Source organism: Eublepharis macularius, chromosome 13 (genome assembly GCF_028583425.1).
Source record: "Eublepharis macularius isolate TG4126 chromosome 13, MPM_Emac_v1.0, whole genome shotgun sequence".
Classification (NCBI taxonomy): Eukaryota; Metazoa; Chordata; class Lepidosauria; order Squamata; family Eublepharidae; genus Eublepharis; species Eublepharis macularius.
Genome location: NC_072802.1, coordinates 36,256,922 through 36,275,838, shown reverse-complemented (window position 1 = coordinate 36,275,838; position 18,917 = coordinate 36,256,922). Strand labels below are relative to the sequence as shown.

Below are 18,917 nucleotides of genomic sequence, written 5' to 3'. Positions count from 1 at the left end.
TCATATTCAACGCCGGTTTGAGGAGAGTATAATCAGGGAAGTTCAGACTTCCGCACCTCCCTGTGCACATCCACATTCCCCATCTCTTTTGCTGGCTACTTTTTAAACCAGTACTTTATATATCCTACTACCATTTTTTTTAAAAAGAGAGAAACAAAAAGGCTGCCTGAGGTAAGGGGTCAAACAGGAAATCCTATATGGAGGCTCCACTTCTGCGAATGCCTTTGTATTCACAGTGGCAATGAGAGCAAAATAGGGAATTGGCCCTGTGTAGAAGCAACCACTCTAAGCAGAGGCTAGCTTAGCATCAAACAATCCTGTGATTATTCATTGCCTCTCCAGATTGCGGTTCAAAGGTACACTGAATGAGCTACCTGTTTAAGTGTCAAGCTGCAAGCACCTTTTGTGAGAAACATTCAAAAGAGTTACTGAAATACCATGTTCAAAAACAGAAGTCTTTCAACCTGAACAAAAACAAAGTTGAATCTAGTTGGCTAATTTTGGCTCAACCCTAGCTGCAGTTATTTGGAGGGGCATACACTGTGATTGTTTTTATCATCTGCAATGGGAGGGAAAGCTGGCGAAGTGAGACAAAGTTTTTAGAGCCATAATTTTCTGCTGTCTGTTGTTGTTGAAGCAGTCTGAAAATTTGGACGCGTTTGGAGAAAACAAGAAACAGCGCCTGGAGGAGTCATCTATGTCTTGTCTGCTTCCGCCCTGCATCTCCCCGATACCCAATCACAGAATAACCAACGCAAAAGAGTAAGTTTTTCCTTGATTTTAAGATGATACTTTATAATAAGGCTCTTCAGAATCACATGATAGAGAGAGGCTTGTCTTTACCCATTGACTCTTTCCTCTTTTTAAAGGAATATTTGGCTCCCTTATGTGGATGTAGTGGACTAGGGTCTCTTTATATTAAAAAAAATACAATTTTCATGCTTTATTGGTAACAGGTACTTTTGTTCATGCAGGTAGACATTTGTCATGCTAACCAGAAAGGAAGAAGCTCATATAAATATATAATGCTTTGTTTCAGATCTATGTCAGATTTCTGGGTGCATTCAGATTTCTGCAGTCAATACCGTATTGCATTGTTAGTGTATGTTTGAGACATTGTCTCATACTATGTACTTCACCTTGAGTCTCAGTGAGAAAGGCAGACTATAAACAACAACATAAATAAATAAATATCCCATAGAATCCATTTTTACCAGTATTGGCGATCATCTGTGTAGTAATTAATGGGAATTCTGCAAATAATTACAAACAGGATAAAAGTTATTTTGATAGTGTTTGGATCATGCTGTTGGGCTAACCATTCTCTCATAGTATAACAGACTTCACAGGGTTGTTGTAAGAATAAAACGAGGAAGGGAGAACCATGAATGCTGCCTCAAGCAGGTTCTCTGGTGAGGAAGCTTAGATATGTGGATAAAGCATTTGGAGGTATTCAATAAAGTGATGGAAAGTATGAACTAGGCAGTAGGGATGCCAGTCCCCCACTGGGGGTGGGGGATCCCCCACTCTCACCCTTCACTCCCTGCCCCCACTTATCTGACTGGCAGTAAGGAGTACTCCCAGGATGGCCCGTGACCCGCTCGATGATGTCACTTCCCAGAAGTGACATCATCGCACAAGCTGGGAACATGCAAAAAGGAAGAGCTCAAGGTAAGAGCTGAGCCCCAGATCTCCTGCCAGGCGGGGACGGGGGACCTGGCAACCCTAATAGGCAGCTACCTTATACTGAGTCAGAACATTGGTCCATATAGCTCTGTACTATGTACTCTGATTGGTAAGAGCACTTTAAAGTCTCAGGACCAGAGAGGTCTCCCAGCATCTGTTACTTTTTACCTGGAGAGGCCAGGAATTGAACCTAGGACTTTCTACATGCAAACTACATGCTTTGCCATTGAGCCTCTAGGACAGACAAAACAAAGCATTTCATACAATGTATACCACAGGATACGGTAACAGCAGTTATACTAGAGGGATTTTTTCTCAAAGGATTAAACATGAAGTATAAGTCTTTTGTAGTGCAACCCTATGCAGAGTTACACACTTCTGTCCATTGAAGCTAGTGGGCATAGAAGGCTGTAACTGCTTAAGATGGCACTGTAGGCCATGGTAAGCTAAATTAACCTTCTGTCGACAGAGGCAGCATACATCTAAAGACTACTTGCTGCTGGAACCAAATAGATGGAAGAGTTCTTGCCTTTATGACCTGTGGTTCTCATATTCTCAAAGACATCTTCCTAGCCACTGTGAAAATATATAGGTTCTTGGTCTGATCCATCAGATCTCTTCCCTTATATCAAAATGAACTAAAAATTCGTAAATGGCTTAGATAACAATATTCCTCATTTTCAGTTTTCTCTGTTGTCATTTCCCTCAAGTCTATTCATCTAGCTAATTCTATAGACATCATCCATAAAGGACCAGATTCCTCCTCCCCCCTTTTATCCCTTTCTTGATTTGAAAGGATTTACTTTTGACTGATGCTCTCATGAGCTGAGAAATCACCAATTCTTCTGGAATCTTGATTGCAGTAGCAATATTTATGTTTATTAAGTAATCCTGAAATTAACATATAATTGATGGTTTATAACCCATTGTGAACCAAAATCAGGCGGTTCCTAATCTCTTTTATAATTCTGTAATTGCTAACTCCTCTTAATGCAAATGAATTAATCCAGATTTACCCTGTTTAAATCCTCTGTTTCTCATATATGAATAGGGACAGATAGTTTGCATGGGGTTAGATGAATTTACCAAGTATGCTGGAAATTTCTTTTGTGACATTCCTTGAAATACTATAAGTTTATCCTTCAACACAATCTATTAAAAAACCCTTTTATTTCCTGCCTTCATCAAGCCCTAGGGATCTACCCCCAACCTGATGTTTCTTAATTTGAGCTTGTTTTCTAGGTCATTAATTTAATTCCTTAGGGCTCTGCAACCATTGGTATCCTCTGTTAAAATATAATTGTGTTCATCAATAGTTATTTCCCCTATGCTAGTTTTTCTTTCCCCTGGTCCCAGATGCTTCCAGTTGCCAAGCAAAAAATTTCGACTTCCTTATCTGTTATGTTGAATTGAGACCATGATCACATTACAGATTGCTATTAATATCCTTTGAGTTCATAGTTAACCCAATCCAATTGTTTGATAATTTGGGGGATACCTGGGGAGCATGCAATCAAATGCAAATCATGAAAATTTCTGGAAAGGGTAAAACCAAGAACAGTAGCCAGTGTATAAAAGCCAAGAGCAAAGAAACAATAAAGATAATTGCTAGTAACAAGTGACTTCATTGAAGTTATATAATTAGGACTATGCTGAATTTTCTCCCGCATTGATTTTCTCACCAAAAATAGTCATTGTTAAAGGGACAAAAATATTTCACCATATCCTCTTCAGTGCTGTAGTTTCCCCTAGCTGCTACAGCTTTAGTGCTTATGTTTATCTCCTTGTTGCTCTTTGTTCTTCCTGGATTAACCAAATGGGTGAGCCCAGCCAATCAGAGATCCCATAATGAAATGTGATGAGGTCACAACACTGCATAGCCAATCAGAGTTGCCTGTGCGGAGATGCCATTTCAGAGGACTAAGGGCCAAGCTACACATGACGAATGACACTTGAACAGCAAGTGTATTTCTCCCTATTCACTTGCCCTCCACTCAATCCACTTGCCGTTCAAGTGTCATTCGTCATGTGTAGCTTGGCCCCAAGAGCGGAACTACAAGTGACAAAAGGCACAGATTGGACACTTGTCAGCTTCCCTCAAGTTTTGATTGGAAATGTAGGCAGCTTGGCGGAATGTTGGACAAATGACAGTTGAAAAGTCCATTGGACAGCAGTCAGAGAGCCAAACTGCAGAACTAGAATACCTACATTTCCCATCAAAACTTGAGGGAAGCTGACAAGTGTCCAGCCTGTGCCTTTTGTCACTTGTAGTTCCACTCTAAGAGAGTGTTGTATAAATGAATACAGGAACACTTATACAATTGCTGAAAAGTTGTCAAAGGAAGGAGAATTTTTTGACACAGCTGAAATGTTTCCCATAAAAAGTGAGTACCTTTGGCACAGGCATAAAAAATAGCAGTTACATATTTCTTAAAAACCATCTTGGGTTGAAGATGCATCAGACTGGATTGAAAGCAACTGTAGCACCAGGAAGTAAAATGGAGATTTCCCTGACACTTGTATGGTTTATTCTATACCCTCCCTCCAGTGCGAGTGGCCTGCCATGGGCTTTCCTATTCAACACAATCCTGTGAGGTAGCTTAGGCAGTTGCTGGCTCAAGGTTCCCAACTTCATGATTGGTCAGAAATTTGAACTCCAATTTCCCCAGTTAAGCTCTAGTACTGCACACCATAACTTGGAAGTGACTTGATGGCACATAACAAAGGCCATGTGAGATGGGGAATATAGTAAAGAGAGGAATTGGCAAAAGAAGTTGTCTGCATCTAGCCCTTGGTTATCAACTCCGCCATTTTATCATCAAAGCAATCCTGTGAGGAGGGTTAGACGGAGAGAGAGTGACCAGCCAAATATCACCCAGTGAGCCTCATCACTGATTTGAGCCTGGGTCTCACCAATCCAACGCTCTAATTACTACACCACTCTGATTCTCAGATATCATCATGCCTTATAATGATATAGCATCATCACCTAGGCGTGGGAAAGCCCACATCCATGCTACCAACCCCCAGGGAAGTACAGCACCGATGGAGTACATTTCCTGTGAGATTCTGTTACTATTACTGGAACAGTGAAGGATTGAGCCCAAAGGAAATGCTGCTTCGTAGTACCAGTAAAATGTGAATCACTAGTGCAAACCAGTGGCCTTTCATAATGGGGGAAGAGAGGAATTCAAATTCCAATTAACCACGAACCTTACTGGATGACCTGAGTTGCTATAGTAGTTAAGAGTGTCAGACTAAGATCTAGAGGACCCAGTTTGAATGCCATGGAGCTTGCTGGGTGACTTACACCAGATATTCTGGGATAAGATACTCAGATGAATTAATGGAATGACAGGAGTGCCATTTAAAATTCAGTCCTAAAGAAATTCTTCTGTGCTATCTTGAAGAAATAATTGATTGCACTGATTTAGAAATAATAAAGCATTATCTGTGGCAGCCAAAATACGTACAACAGCTTGTTGGAAAGAAGGTGAGATAAATACCTGGTAAAATCTAAAATATTGTGTCTATGTACAGATGAATATATCATATTAGAAGTAAAGTTGGCATAACTGGACACACATATTGAGAGATGAACAGTGTTCGTTGTATTTGAAATCATGTTTCAGGATGGAGTTCATCCATGTGTATTGTTATAATGCTGCAATTTTGCATCTTTTCCCAAATTCTTTAATATGATTAAATGTAACATATCTTCATTTAAAGATCTTGGGTTTGTATCTTTGGCAGACAGATAGATAAAGGGATGTATCGTATTAGAGACAATGGTAATAAAATGCCTATTTGACAGCAATGGTTTTTATTTGATAATGGCTGCTATTAGGCAGTAACTGAAATGGACGTCATTATCATTAAAACTGGTGGAGTGATGCAACATACAGCCAGGTGAGGCTATTGAATTTCCCCCGATCGAGAAATCAAGCTGCTTTGCTTTGGTTGTTCCTCTTTGATTTGTTGCTTTGAGGTATTGTAAATCTATAAATGCCTGACACTGACTTAAATTGACTAAGAGGAAGACATAAATTCTTGTTGACTTAATTTGCTATTGAAAATTTGAGTCAATAATCATGAAAAGTAAATGACTGTAGAATGCAATATTAGTTGTCTAAGGCAAGATTAAAATTCAAGTAATCTTCATTGACTGGACTAGGACAGTAACTAAAATATATTTTAAAAAATCCATGGCCAAATTAACATGTTAAGGAGCCAGGTAGATCTATTTGGCTTTTTTTTTGACAGCAAAGGATGAAACAGCAGTCATGTTTTTTTAGTGGGGGAAAACATATGTTTTCCAAGGATACATGGCACCCGTCTTACTACAAAGATACATGAGGGCGGCTCTCCAAAGGGAGCAGCACTGTAGCTGTAGAAGCTTGTAGAAGAGATGTCTTCTCCTCAGGGCCACTTTGGGTGCACATCTTCTCTAGCTCAGGAAAACACAGGCACCAAAGGAGGGACTCTGGGGACAATGCCATATAGAGGTAAGAATATGTCTGACCTGAGGTCACAGCAGGAATGTTCATGTCCTATATCATGGCTGAGCAGACACCAAACATCTGCTTGAGTTCATGGATGTTTTAATGACCAATCACACCAAACCTTAGACCCAGGGTGATCCCCAGTCTACCCTCCCTGCTGTGATTCTGGGTCTCGGGTGACAAGGAAGAGTAGATTGAGGATCCATGGCAGTCACTGTAGTAGGCAACTCATTGAGCGCATGGCTCTGTAAACTAGAGATCCATCCCTTTCTAGGAAGCCTTCAGCAGCAATAGAGCAAGCTAAACTTGATCCTCCCACCCTCTCTTAGCCTGTGCATGTGTATGTTCACCTGGTTATTCTTCTTTCAGGGGGCAAAGTTCAATTCAAAGTGCTGGTTATAACATTTAAACCCCTTTATGTCCTAGGACCCACAAATGTAAAGAACTGTCTGGTCCCCATGTGTCCTCTTGCACCAACCACACAGTGAAATCTTAAACAGTTACACCAGTCTAAGCCCATTGAAATCAATGGGTTTAGAGTGGAGTAACTCTGCTTAGGATTTCACTGGCAATCTTCTAACTGCTGCTTTCTACTTCTTCCCCCACTTAAAGTGGCCTTGTTGACATCTGCTAGAGCCCTCTTCTTCTCTGTAATGGCTGGCTCCCATCTTGTGGAACAGGTCGCCTGAGGACATGATAGTGGCCTTTGTAGGAGGCATTGTAAGGCTGTTTTATTTGTGACTGCTTTTGATGAGCTTTAAGTTTGGGGAATTATGTTGTGGAGGAGGAGGCTGATGTATTTTTTGTATATTTCTTATTTTGAAATTGTAAGCCCCCTTGAGCCATAAAGAAAGGTGAGCTATGACTCGGCGGGAGATTGGGAGCCTGGTACCTACCTTGCTGCACTCTGGGGTCGTTGCCTTGTACACGTAGCACGCATGGAGCAAGCCAACAGGAGTTTGACCATCGCTAAAAGGCTCCAAGATGTCACTATGTATGGCTGTCTTTTTTAAGCGATCACGATCTTCTTGGCCCTTTTGCATTTTGTAGCATTTGCTTTCAGTTTCAGAGCTTTCACTTGGAGTGGTTCAATTAGGAAGAACACACACACACACACACACACACACACACACACACGAAAAGTAGTAATGCCTGAAAGGGCAAGAATGTTGCATCTTCTGACTCATGCTACAATTAAAAAAAAAAACAGTCCTCTTGACACTGCAGATGTAAGTAACTTGTGACCTGTCAGGAGGCTCTTCTTTGCATGTGTCTATGTCAAATGAGTCCTAGTTGTAAAAGAGTTTTCTTTTTTTTCTTGGCAGCAACAATACAGTCAAAAAGGTGACTAAGAAGAGAGAAGAGAAGCTGCTGCCACCACCGTTATCGCCTTTGCTAGATGAGACGGCATCCAGACGGAACGACAGCAGCTCCTTCAACCAAGAGAACAACCTGGCAAACCCCTTGCAGGCCAATAGCTGCTCCAAACACAGGAAAAACGAGAACAAATCTTCTTCCAACCCAAAAGAAATATGTGTAAGTAACGTTAAAAGGAAACCCAGAGCAAATTCTGGCATAAGGAACTGCTGTTTGGTGAGTGAAATATCAAGTCCTGAACTTGACAACACACTGATGATGAGCTGGAGTTCTTCAGAGAGTCCTTTCCTCTTTCCCTACCCAGACACCCCAGTCAAGGTACCTCAACTTTACTACTGGGTCTAAATCCACCCCACAATCCATACAGAACCAATAGCTTGTTCCACCCCCTCATTTGTAGAGCATCGGGACTCTTATGCAGGGAGAGATCCAAGTGGGATACCAAGGAAGCACTCTGCCAGATACTGATTTTCAATATCCTTACAAGACTTTTCCTGCAAATCCTAAATAACTTAACTGAAAGCACCAGGAAAATAATACAGGGTAGGATGGGTTTAGGTAGAATCCTCCCAGATCAAAACATTCCAATTCACTCTACCAAGGACTTGTTCATTAATACAACACTCTGAAGAGAATTGCAATCAAAGAAAGAAAAGATCAAAAATAGTCCCATCTCCCTTTTACTTGGCCTAGCTAGTATCCTGGCTCCAGATAATCCATAGCATTTGTTGAAGGCAGGAATCGTAGAGTCTCTGTATTCTTCTGGCAGAAGATGCAGCATGGACTCCAGGGAACATTGCTTCTGCTTACTACCATTGAAGACCTTTATACAAACATTCATATAAATAACAAATGAGAAACTGCTAGACCTGCTATAGATCTATGCCTCTGGTATATGCTATTGGGTAGACCAAATTTGGTCTTAGTCCTGGGTTACAGACTTTCAGTGACTACTGAGAACATTGCCATTTAAAACAAAGTACACAAACTTACAGAAGAATACATATAATTCCTGCAGTTTAATATTCTTTTTTTAAAAAAAAAATTATTTGCCCACATATTCGGAAAGAAGAGACGGACACAAGGCTTGGGTGAAACAGGGCCTTTTATTGACCAATTCAACCTGAACACTTGAACTGGGACTTAACTAACGGCAAGGGTGAAACTAGCGGTACAGTTCGAGCAAGGGGGTCACTGTGACCAGCTCCTCGTACTGCATGGGCGAGCACCCCCTGCCCTAGGCGCAAGCCATCCACTGCATGGCTATAACCCAGCCGACCAGGCTAATGGTTCCCCCCTTTAAAGCGCCATACACCCCAGCCGTAAGGCCCGAGGTAATGCCTTTTCCGGGGGGTCCCAAGGGCAGTCTGCCCTCTCAGCTGGCAACCGTAAGGCCCGCCAGCCGATCCGAGACAGACCCCCATTCCCCACCAATGGGGATGTGCCACCGGGTGCTCACCAGCCCGCTCTGCCTACCCCAGCTAACCTGCCAACAACAAAAACTACACCTAAACCCAGGCAGTACAAGGTAGGCGAAAAACACCCCCCACAAACTGCCAATCCAGTGAGGGGTGAAAAAATTCCTACCTGGCCCCAAAACGGCGACCGGCTGTACCTGTACTGCCAATCCAAGGGTGAGGAGGGTGGGACGAGCCAGCCAGCAACTGCACGGAGGGGGAAGGCGGGCAGAGCCAATAACGGCTCTAAAACCACGCCCACGTCAGGCTCCCGGATGCCCGGGAAAGCCAGCCGCTCTCCCTCCGTGCATGAGGGCAAAGCCAGGCACCCGGGTAAGCGCGCGCGCGCACGCGCACCGGGAGTGCCTATTTGCCCACATATTCGGAAAGAAGAGACGGACACAAGGCTTGGGTGAAACAGGGCCTTTTATTGACCAATTCAACCTGAACACTTGAACTGGGACTTAACTAACGGCAAGGGTGAAACTAGCGGTACAGTTCGAGCAAGGGGGTCACTGTGACCAGCTCCTCGTACTGCATGGGCGAGCACCCCCTGCCCTAGGCGCAAGCCATCCACTGCATGGCTATAACCCAGCCGACCAGGCTAATGGTTCCCCCCTTTAAAGCGCCATACACCCCAGCCGTAAGGCCCGAGGTAATGCCTTTTCCGGGGGGTCCCAAGGGCAGTCTGCCCTCTCAGCTGGCAACCGTAAGGCCCGCCAGCCGATCCGAGACAGACCCCCATTCCCCACCAATGGGGATGTGCCACCGGGTGCTCACCAGCCCGCTCTGCCTACCCCAGCTAACCTGCCACCGTTAGGGCCAAGCCTCTGCTTAGGCCCTAACGCCCCACATCTCCTGCAGGGCCAACCTCAACCCTTGCCGCAAATCCGTAAGAAAGATCTCATTACCTTTAAAGGACAGGTGAACACCATCCCCCCGAAAGAGGTCGGCGTACGTGTCCCTAATTTGAGGATGGGGTAAATAAACCCCCAGGCCCTCACCCAAAGCCTTAAACATGGCCTTATTGGCCTTACGCCTAGTCCGTTCGACAGCATCATGATCCAAAGCCTCCTTCCATACACGCCGGGGGAGGATGGCCGAATAGATAATAAGAACGCCCGGCCACCGGCTCAAAATAAACCGAAGGTCAGCTTGCGCTTGCAGCGTAAGAGCCTTCCCCTTGACCCAACCTAAGTCATTACCTCCTAAATGTATAACTAAAAAATGAGGCGGAGGGGCAGACCTTCCCTCAAACAGGAGAGGCAACAGGCCCGGCCAACGCAGGCCCCGACGGCCCTGCCACTCGATCTGGGCCCAACGGCTGAGGCCAAGCTGGGATCCGAGGTGGGTCCTCTTGGCCTGATGGGCGGCCCAGAAGACCATGCTGTGCCCGCAGATGAGGATCCGACACCTCCCACGGCGAACCACAGCACCTAAAAGAAAGAACAGTCAACACAGCTCACTTCGGGGCAGGCAGAGGGCGGACATACCCCCGGTAAGCCGCCGAACGCCACCGCCCAACCCTGCGAATAGCCGCATCAGTGTATCCCATGGCAGCGGCGGTAGAAGCCGCCCCAATTCTGAAAGAATGGGTACCAAACTTGAAGCCCTCCAGGCCCAACTTAGCCAAGGCCCGCCCAGTGACAGACCAGAACTGATACCTGGTGAGAGGGGACTCATCGCAATGGCGAAAGAGAAGACCCTCGCCATCTCCCCTCTTCTCGAGATACGCCCGCAAGCCCCTAACCGGGCACAACTCAGCGTCAGCGCAAGAGCCCAACCAAACTGTCGACCCTTTACGATGCTGGTCAGTCTTGGACGACCGGATCCTTAAAGAGACTTTCTCTCCCACAAACCGTACATCCTGAAGTAGCAACGCCCGCTGAGAGAGGTCCAAGCGAGACTGAGCCACCAACTCACCAACCCTGAGAGCCCCAAAGAAGGCCGTAAGCGCCGCCGCGTGGAAGAGCGCCGCTTCGTAGCCCGATAGGCAAACCGACTGCCAGGCGCCCACCAATCCTTTCAGTATGGCTGGCGAAATAGGTTGCCTGGCATCCTGCCGCGCGCCAGCCTCCCGGGACCAACCCTCAAGCATCTTACGAATCCTGAAGTCGCCGGTCATCTCCGGAACTCCCCTAGCCTTGCTAATAAAGGCCAGGGCAGCCAAGAGCCCCCGAATGGACTTAACGGATAGGCCGCCAGCCCGTCTCGCAACACAGAATTGCATAAGGTGCTCAGCCGGAATGGGCCAGCACTGCTCCAAACCAGCCTCAATACGGAAGCTCATGAACTGCCGCACAGCGCGATCATACGCTCTCCTCGTGCTGGGTGCGATGGCTAGACGGATGGCTCTGTGCACTTCGTCCCTCCAAGACTCCACAACTCCACAGGCATCAGAGATGGCGAGGGGTCTGCGCCGGGTGCAAGCAGGCGAAAGCGCTCCATCTGCTGGCGAGACAGAGCGTCCGCCACCCCATTGTCAATACCAGGGACGTGCCTAGCCCTGAACAAAATGTTCAGGCGAAGGCATCGGAGCGTAAATGGCCTGACCAACCCCATGACCCTGGGAGATCTGGCAGAGAGGGAATTGATCACGTGCACCACTGCCATGTTGTCGCACCAAAAGTGGACAACATGGTTGGCGAGCTCATCCCCCCACAACCAAAGCGCAACCAGGATTGGAAAAAATTCCAAAAACGTGAGATCCCTAGTGACGCCTGTAGTGCGCCAACCAGCTGGCCAAGGCTCCGCGCACCAGTGTCCCCTAAAAAAGACACCGAAGCCCCAAGCCCCGGAAGCGTCTGAAGCCACCCGCAATTCAGCCTCCAGGAGCAATTCCTCCCGCCATAAAGTCACTCCATTGAATGAGGCAAGAAAGTCCTCCCACACCTGAAGGTCCTCCCTAACACCTACAGACAACCTAACCTTATGATGGGGCAAACGCAAACCTGCCATAACCTCACACAGGCGTCGCAAAAAGGCGCGCCCAGGTGCCACAGCCTTGCAAGCGAAATTCAGGTGACCCACGAGCTGTTGCAGCTCACGTAGCGTAACCTTGTGTTTACCACGCATGGCAATCAACCGCTCACGCAAATCGGCCACTTTGGCTGCTGGGAGACGAAATGTCTGCGCCACCGTATCAATCTCGATCCCTAGGTAAGTCAACACCTGCGTGGGCCCCTCGGTCTTCTCATGCGCCAGCGGAACACCGAGTTCCTCCGCCAACGCCATAAAACCCACCAACAGGCGGGCACATTGTCCAGACCCCCGGGGACCACAAAAAATAAAATCATCAAGGTAGTGGGCGGAGTCACGGCTTCGCAGCCTCTGACGCAAGGCCCACTCCAAAAAGGAACTAAACTTCTCAAAGGCCGCACAGGACACAGAGCAACCCATTGGGAGCGCCCTGTCCATGTAAATCTGGCCATCAAAGGAGAACCCCAACAACTCAAAGTCCCCCGGGTGCACAGGGAGAAGGCGAAATGCTGACTTTATGTCGCATTTCGCCATTTCCGCACCCCAACCATTCCTCCTAACCATACTAACCGCCTCGTCAAATGACGTATACCTAACGGAACACAAATGCTCCGGAATGGCGTCATTAACGGAATCCCCCTTGGGGAAAGACAAGTGATGTATCAGCCGATACTCACCCGCTGCCTTCTTAGGCACAACTCCCAGGGGGGAAACCCTCAAATTGGGCACCGGAGGGGCGGCAAATGGGCCCAAGACGCGCCCTTCAGCACATTCCTTGTCTATCTTACGCCTAACTACGCCCTCCAAACCCTTAACTGAACGCAAATTTTGGGACATGAAAGGGGCCCGAGGGCCCTGAAACGGAATTTTAAAACCATAAGTGAAGCCGTCTAACAAAAACCGTGCAGAAACTCTGTCAGGATAATTCCGCAAGGCCTCAGCCAGAGCCCTCAGCTTTATGGGAGAAGGACCCTTTGTCAGGAGCAACTTGTCCGGAGCCGCCTACTGGGCGCCTATACCCGCCACCCCGAGGCTTGGGGCGGGGGCAGGCCGGAAATGAATGGGGGCCCTTACATCGTGGGCACTCATGCTTAAACCCGCACCCTTTTCTGGAACACACGCCCTGATAGGCAAAGTCCCAACAAAGCAGCCGGGGCTGAACCGGCTGCCCCGCTGAGGCGCGGGTACCAGAGGTGGAGGCAGGCCTATGCAACAAATGCCCACTGTCAGCCCTATCGCCCAAATTGGGTTTGGCGGGGGCCATCAACTGCAGCCAAAGCTGCTGATGTATACGGTCCCACGGCAAGGTAGGATCAGAAGCTGCACGCATACGGAACTCTTCGTCGTACTGCATCCAAGCAGCACCAACGAAATCCGTATATCCCCTGTATATAATATCAATATATTGAAACAGGGGGGCAGCCCTGTGAGGCTGCGCGCGGGCAAGAACCCCGGCATAGATCAACATACCCGGCAGCCAATTGGACCAGGAACGATCCACCTTACGCCTCTTCATCCTCTCCTTATCGCGTTCATCCATGTCCTCTTTATCCTTCTTTTCCAGTTCCCGGAAAAGAAGAGTAAAGACGTCGACGAACTCACCACGCAATATCTTGTCCCTGGTGGCAGGGGTCAGGTGGTCTCCCAAAGGGAGGGCCGCGTCACCAAACGGCATGGCCCGGTAGGGCAACGACCCCAAGGCGGTGGGCTGATAATAAAGACCCCCTAGATAGGGAGGCCAGAAAGCTGCCGGTTGCCCAAACGGTTGTGGGCTACCCCCCGCAGTGGCTGAAGAAGCCGGCGCGGCGGGTATGGAACCAGGCGTAACAGGGACCGGACCAAGTCCCCCCAGCCCTTGCTGAGCCGGGACAGGCGCATGACCCCAAGGCTGCCATGGCCCAACACCTACAGGTTGCAGCTGCCCGGGAATACCTGGCCAAGCCGGATGACTAGAATAGGAAGAATGTGGCAACTGAGATCCCCAGCTAGTGGGACCACATGATGACCCTACAGGCCCCCATGGCCATGTCTGAGATGTCTGTGTCAAAGCGGACTTACCCTCGGGCTCCACCTGATCCACTGCCACCGCTACTGGAGGAACCTCCGACACCTCGGCTGTGTCATCCTCTGCCCGTGCCGAAGGCCCAGCTCGGTCCAGATCTTCCTGAAGCACGCCCGCACCGCTCATCTCACCACCTGTAGAACTTTCCAGAACAGAAAGACGCGTGAGGACATCGCGCTGAAAAGTGGCCCGGGAAACCTTCTTAGAAGCCCTACCGGCCCTGCCGGGAACTACCTGACCAGAAGAAACCCCTTTTGCCCGTTCCAATAAGGCCAACTTGGCCAAAATTTCCTGCCGGAGAGACCCTGAATCCTCCTCATCAGAGGACGAATCAGGGGGAGGCCCGCTGACTTTGGGGCGCTTAGCAGGCTGCTTGCCTTTGCTGTTGCCTACCCCTTTTTTTGGAGGCATGATGACAAGGGGGGGGGCAGATGCCAACCGACACACCAGGCACTAGGCCCTCACCAGCAACACAAATAATACCAGGGCCAGTAATGCAAATCGTGCCCTAAGGTCACGGCCGGATAAAATTCCCAGCGTATGCTACTAGATACAGCCGATTAAACCTCCTCCCAACCTAGCCTCTCCCCCACACTCACCCCCACACTCTCAGTCTCCCTCCCTCTCTCTCTCTCTCTCTCTCTCTCTTTTTTTTTTTTTTTAAATACTATATTGGAGAGAAGAAAAGGCAAAGGCCACCCTAGGGCCACCAGAGGGAAAGGGGTGGGGGTGGGGCAAGAGGTAGGGTGCCAACCAGACCACCCCAGAGGGCAGCCACCCTGTAGGGCAAGGAGCCGCTGGTCCCAACTGCAGCGGCGCAGCAAGAAGGGCGGCGGGACCGGCCCTTCCCTGCAGGACCACAGAAACAGGCCCTGAGGGCAAACGGCGCCGAAAAACGGAACCAGGTAAAGGGGGGGGAACAACCACCCCCACCGCCCCCAACCCGCCCAGAACCCGGAGCCCTGGGAGAAAAACGGGGGGGGAGGGGGCTAGAGCAACGAACGCTCAGTCCCCGCGACCGGATTCACAGCCGACAGCCCTCTCCCTCAACAGGAAAGCCTCGGCAAAGGCTCGTCGGCCGAAGTCCGTCCCGGCGTGCGGCCTCAGCGCAGCGCAGCAGACGCGGCCGCACGTCCTCTCCCCCACGAGCCAGCCAGCAACTGCACGGAGGGGGAAGGCGGGCAGAGCCAATAACGGCTCTAAAACCACGCCCACGTCAGGCTCCCGGATGCCCGGGAAAGCCAGCCGCTCTCCCTCCGTGCATGAGGGCAAAGCCAGGCACCCGGGTAAGCGCGCGCGCGCACGCGCACCGGGAGTGCCTATTAACTATCAACAGAGCCTTTTTAAAAAAACGGGCCCCAGAAAACCGCGTGGCTATGGAGGAGTGGACCGGCTCACCTGGACTTCCCGTGGCTGTGTCGCCCTCCAGAGGGGCAAGCCGGCTTGCCCGCCCCTCCCGCCACTGTGATGCCCTCTGGAGTCCATATTGGCCACGATGCATTTTTTATCCTGGTGCTCCTGTGTAGGTGCACCAGGATAAAATGTGCATCATCGGCAACATGGTTTGCCTTTTATGTTAAAGGATTTATTAATAATAATTGTACAGCATGGAGTCAACACTAACTGCTTGATACAAAAACTGACAATAACAAAATATGCAACCTGTATAACCTACTGAATCCCTTCAGATTCTCATCGTTGCTAAATAAACATTGGGCAAGCATTTAGGGAATTCCCAAACAACAACAAAAAAAATCAGATCTCGAAAGTATGAATTTGCTGGAACCACTTCTTGTTCAGCAAAATAATCCACCACTGGGAGACAAAATTCTTGGAAAGACCTTTAATATGTTTCCAAATTTGGCATAGTTGTACTACTCTGTAGTTTAATATTCTTAATTCTCTTTGATACCACATGGTTTCATGATTGTACACACCGTCTTTGAAATTATAAATCATGAAACTCAAAAACCAGAACTCAAAGCATTTTAATTTTCCAAGACAATTCCCACTTGTGTCTGAAGAAGGGAGCTTTGACTCTCAAAAACGTACACTCCGAAAATCTTGTTGGTCTCTAAGGTGCCGCTAGACTCAAATCTTGCAGTCTTTGGTCAGACTAGCTCTACATTGCCAGTTCTGACTGGGAGCAGTTCTCAAGAGTCATTCATGATGCTTGCTATCCAATATCCTTTACACTGGAGATGCTGGGGACTAAATCAGGGGTAATCTGTCTGCAAAGCAGGTGTTCTACTACCAGGTCACACTCCTCCCACAATCCCAGGCAGGCAGCAAAGCTAGAAAGTTGACGGGCAGCATCAGGCTGTGTGGTAGAGTTACTAACAGGTCTGTAGAAAAACTGTTCCTTTCATAAAGGCTTACTGGGATATTATTTATCTCTGCGCCTTGAAAAGCTTCAACTGCACATTTCTACACATTAAGGCTCTATCCGCCCTGAGCCTACTGGTGTGGGGAGGGCGGAATACAAATTGAATAAAATAAAAAAATAAATATTAAAGTGACAGGACTTCTTTTTCTACAGGGCTGTTGGCAACTCTTCCTGGTGGGTTTCACAAACTGTGCAATTCCAGTGAATAGCAACATAATGTGGTTTGCAGAATTAAAAAAGTCATTTTTCCCTTGATTCTTGTGGGTGTGTATGTTTAACTACATCTTTATTTGATATACCCACCTCTTTTTATGTAATGGTTTAATAGAATTAAAATGTGATATAACTGATGTGACTTAGGGGAAGGGGGTGGAGAATATTGAATTATATTCCGTGGCAGTCCCACCATTTGTACCCAGCTCCAGTACTAATCATCGGATACTATGAATTTTCGCTCATTGTTCATCTTCTTCCGTTTTAATAAGCAAGCAATGCTACAAGGCACCCATGCTGACATTACACCTTTTTGGAAGTGGGTGTTAATGATGCCATGTGTGTGAGCAATCTGTAACTGCGGCGGTTAATTAATCTACTGAGCTTGACTTATGACATGGAGTCCGCAAGATGCAAAATATGTGCCTGGATTTTAATTTAGAGGCGCACCAACTTGCATTATGTGACATATGAAGGTATTATTAGCATGAAAGCCAAAGCTGCTAATTAAAATTGCTTTCCCACAGGAGGAAGACTCCCACAGCAGGCCCTCAAACACTCTGCTTGACTCCAGCCATCTAGACAATGATATCTGGTCTGCCGCACCTGCCTTTGCCAATGGGGATTCTGAGCCAAGAAGACCTAAAATCACATTTGATGACATGTAGGTAGTGAGAGTCAAGCCTTGCAGTCATCTCTGGTTCAGACTTTAAATTGCTAGGGCCCTGTCATCTAACAAGGTCTAAATTCGATTACGTGGCCATGCAAATTCTCCAAGGGAGAGTGGGGGAAAGAACCCTTTGCCACACTGTGCAAATTAAAGAGTGTCTTCATACTTACATAAATCTCGCTGTACATATTACAGGATGTGGTTTTTAAAGTTTAGAAAAGTTTGCCATTCTAGAAGGCAAATAAATGTAATTGTTGGGAAATAGTGATAAGAGCAAAATATTAAGAACATAAGAATGTAAGGGTTTTTATTTTATTTATTTTTATTTATGTCATTTATAGTCTGCCTTTCTCATTGAGACTCAAGGCGGATTACACAGTGTGAGATTAGTACAGTCAGTTTCAGGGACATTTCCATAAACAATGCCATAGGGTAAATAAACACAATTTTACAAAGACATAGCATTAACAAGAATCCAATACAGAAGAAATGCTGGGACTAGAGATGGGCAAAGAACAAAAAAAACCCCGAACCACGTGGTTCGTAGCATTCCACGGAAAATGAAGCCACAAACTTGCAACCTTTTCCCTGTTCATGCTTTGTTGTTCCGTGGTATTTCAATCGCCCTGCACTGACCACTGAAGGTGGTGCAGGGCGTTTGAAACAGACAGCCCCTTTTTTCTGCTGCCTGGCAGCAGAAGAAAGAAGCTGTCATTTCACAGACCCCCGTGCTGGAACTGGCAGGGGGTCTGTGAAATGACAGCTTTCTCCTGCTGCCGGGGCTGTCAGTTTTACAGACCCTGCACTGTTCCAGTGCGGAGTCTGTGAAACTGACAAACTGACAGCCCGGGCAGCAGGAGAAAGAGGCTGCCAGTTTCACAGACCCCCCGCTGGTTCCAGTGCGGAGTCCGTGAAACAGACAGCCCATTTCTCCTGCTGCCCGGGTTATCCGTTTCACAGACCCCTGCACTGTGAGTCTGTAAAACGGACAGCCCGGGCAGCAGGAGAAATGGGCTGTCAGTCTCACAGTCCCCATGCTGGAATCGGCGCGGGGTCTGTGAAATGACAGCTTCTTTCTTCTGCTGCCAGAGCAGTGGGAGAAAGAAGCTGTCATTTCACAGACCCCGCACTGGTTACAGCGCGGGGTCTGTGAAACTGACAGCCCGTTTCTCCTGCTGCCCAGGCTGTCCGTTTCACAGACCCCATGCTGTGGGTCTGTAAAACGGACAGCTCGGGCAGCAGGAGAAACGGGCTGTCAGTTTCACAGACCCTGCGCTGGTTTCAGCCCATCAGCTGAACCCGGTGCAGTGTCTGTGAAACTGACAGCCCCTTTCTTGGGTGCAGGGGCTGTCAGTTTCATAGACCTTGCACTGGGTTCAGCCGCTGAAACTGTCATGGGGTCTGTGAAACTCCGAACCTGGCCACAGAATGGCTGGAAAAATTCATTTGTTCCATAAACCAGCCATTCCGTATGGAATTCTGTTCCGTGGTTCATTTTGTCCCCATCTCTAGGTGGGACAGAACATAAGCAATTCTCAGGCTGACATTAGACCACATGAAGCACAAGTAGCTCATAGGAGCACGT

The 18,917-nt window shown here is 47.8% G+C and overlaps 2 protein-coding genes across 3 annotated transcripts in view; one reads left to right on the top strand and one right to left on the bottom strand.

Annotated features, from left to right (window-relative positions):
* AFF2 (ALF transcription elongation factor 2) overlaps window positions 1–18,917 on the top strand; it is a 361,635-nt gene that overhangs the window by 313,800 nt on the left and 28,918 nt on the right. The window contains exons 12-15 of the mRNA XM_054995827.1: window positions 638–762; window positions 1,402–1,404; window positions 7,514–7,724; window positions 17,190–17,326. Of these exons, the coding sequence (XP_054851802.1) occupies window positions 638–762; window positions 1,402–1,404; window positions 7,514–7,724; window positions 17,190–17,326 (476 nt within the window). The remainder of the gene's footprint in view (window positions 1–637; window positions 763–1,401; window positions 1,405–7,513; window positions 7,725–17,189; window positions 17,327–18,917) is intronic.
* On the bottom strand, window positions 8,647–15,083 carry LOC129341561 (uncharacterized). 2 transcript variants are annotated; one of them, XM_054996823.1, is made up of 2 exons: window positions 15,067–15,083; window positions 8,647–14,205 (listed from the first exon to the last, which is right to left on the bottom strand). In XM_054996823.1, the coding sequence occupies exon 2, from the start codon at window positions 14,187–14,189 to the stop codon at window positions 12,939–12,941; it is 1,251 nt and encodes a 416-aa protein (XP_054852798.1). In that variant the 5' UTR covers window positions 14,190–14,205; window positions 15,067–15,083; the 3' UTR covers window positions 8,647–12,938. The 2 variants fall into 2 exon arrangements, with proteins under 2 accessions (XP_054852798.1, XP_054852797.1); XM_054996822.1 differs by lacking the exon at window positions 15,067–15,083 and having other exon boundaries at window positions 8,647–11,470; window positions 14,060–14,656.

Coding starts and splice junctions, on each gene's coding strand:
- LOC129341561 (XM_054996822.1), bottom strand. CDS start 14,474: ATGCCTCCAAAAAAAGGGGTAGGCAACAGCAAAGGCAAGCAGCCTGCT. Junction 11,471..14,059: donor GGATCAGGTGGAGCCCGAGG/GTAAGTCCGCTT, acceptor TCTCGCCAGCAG/ATGGAGCGCTTTCGCCTGCT.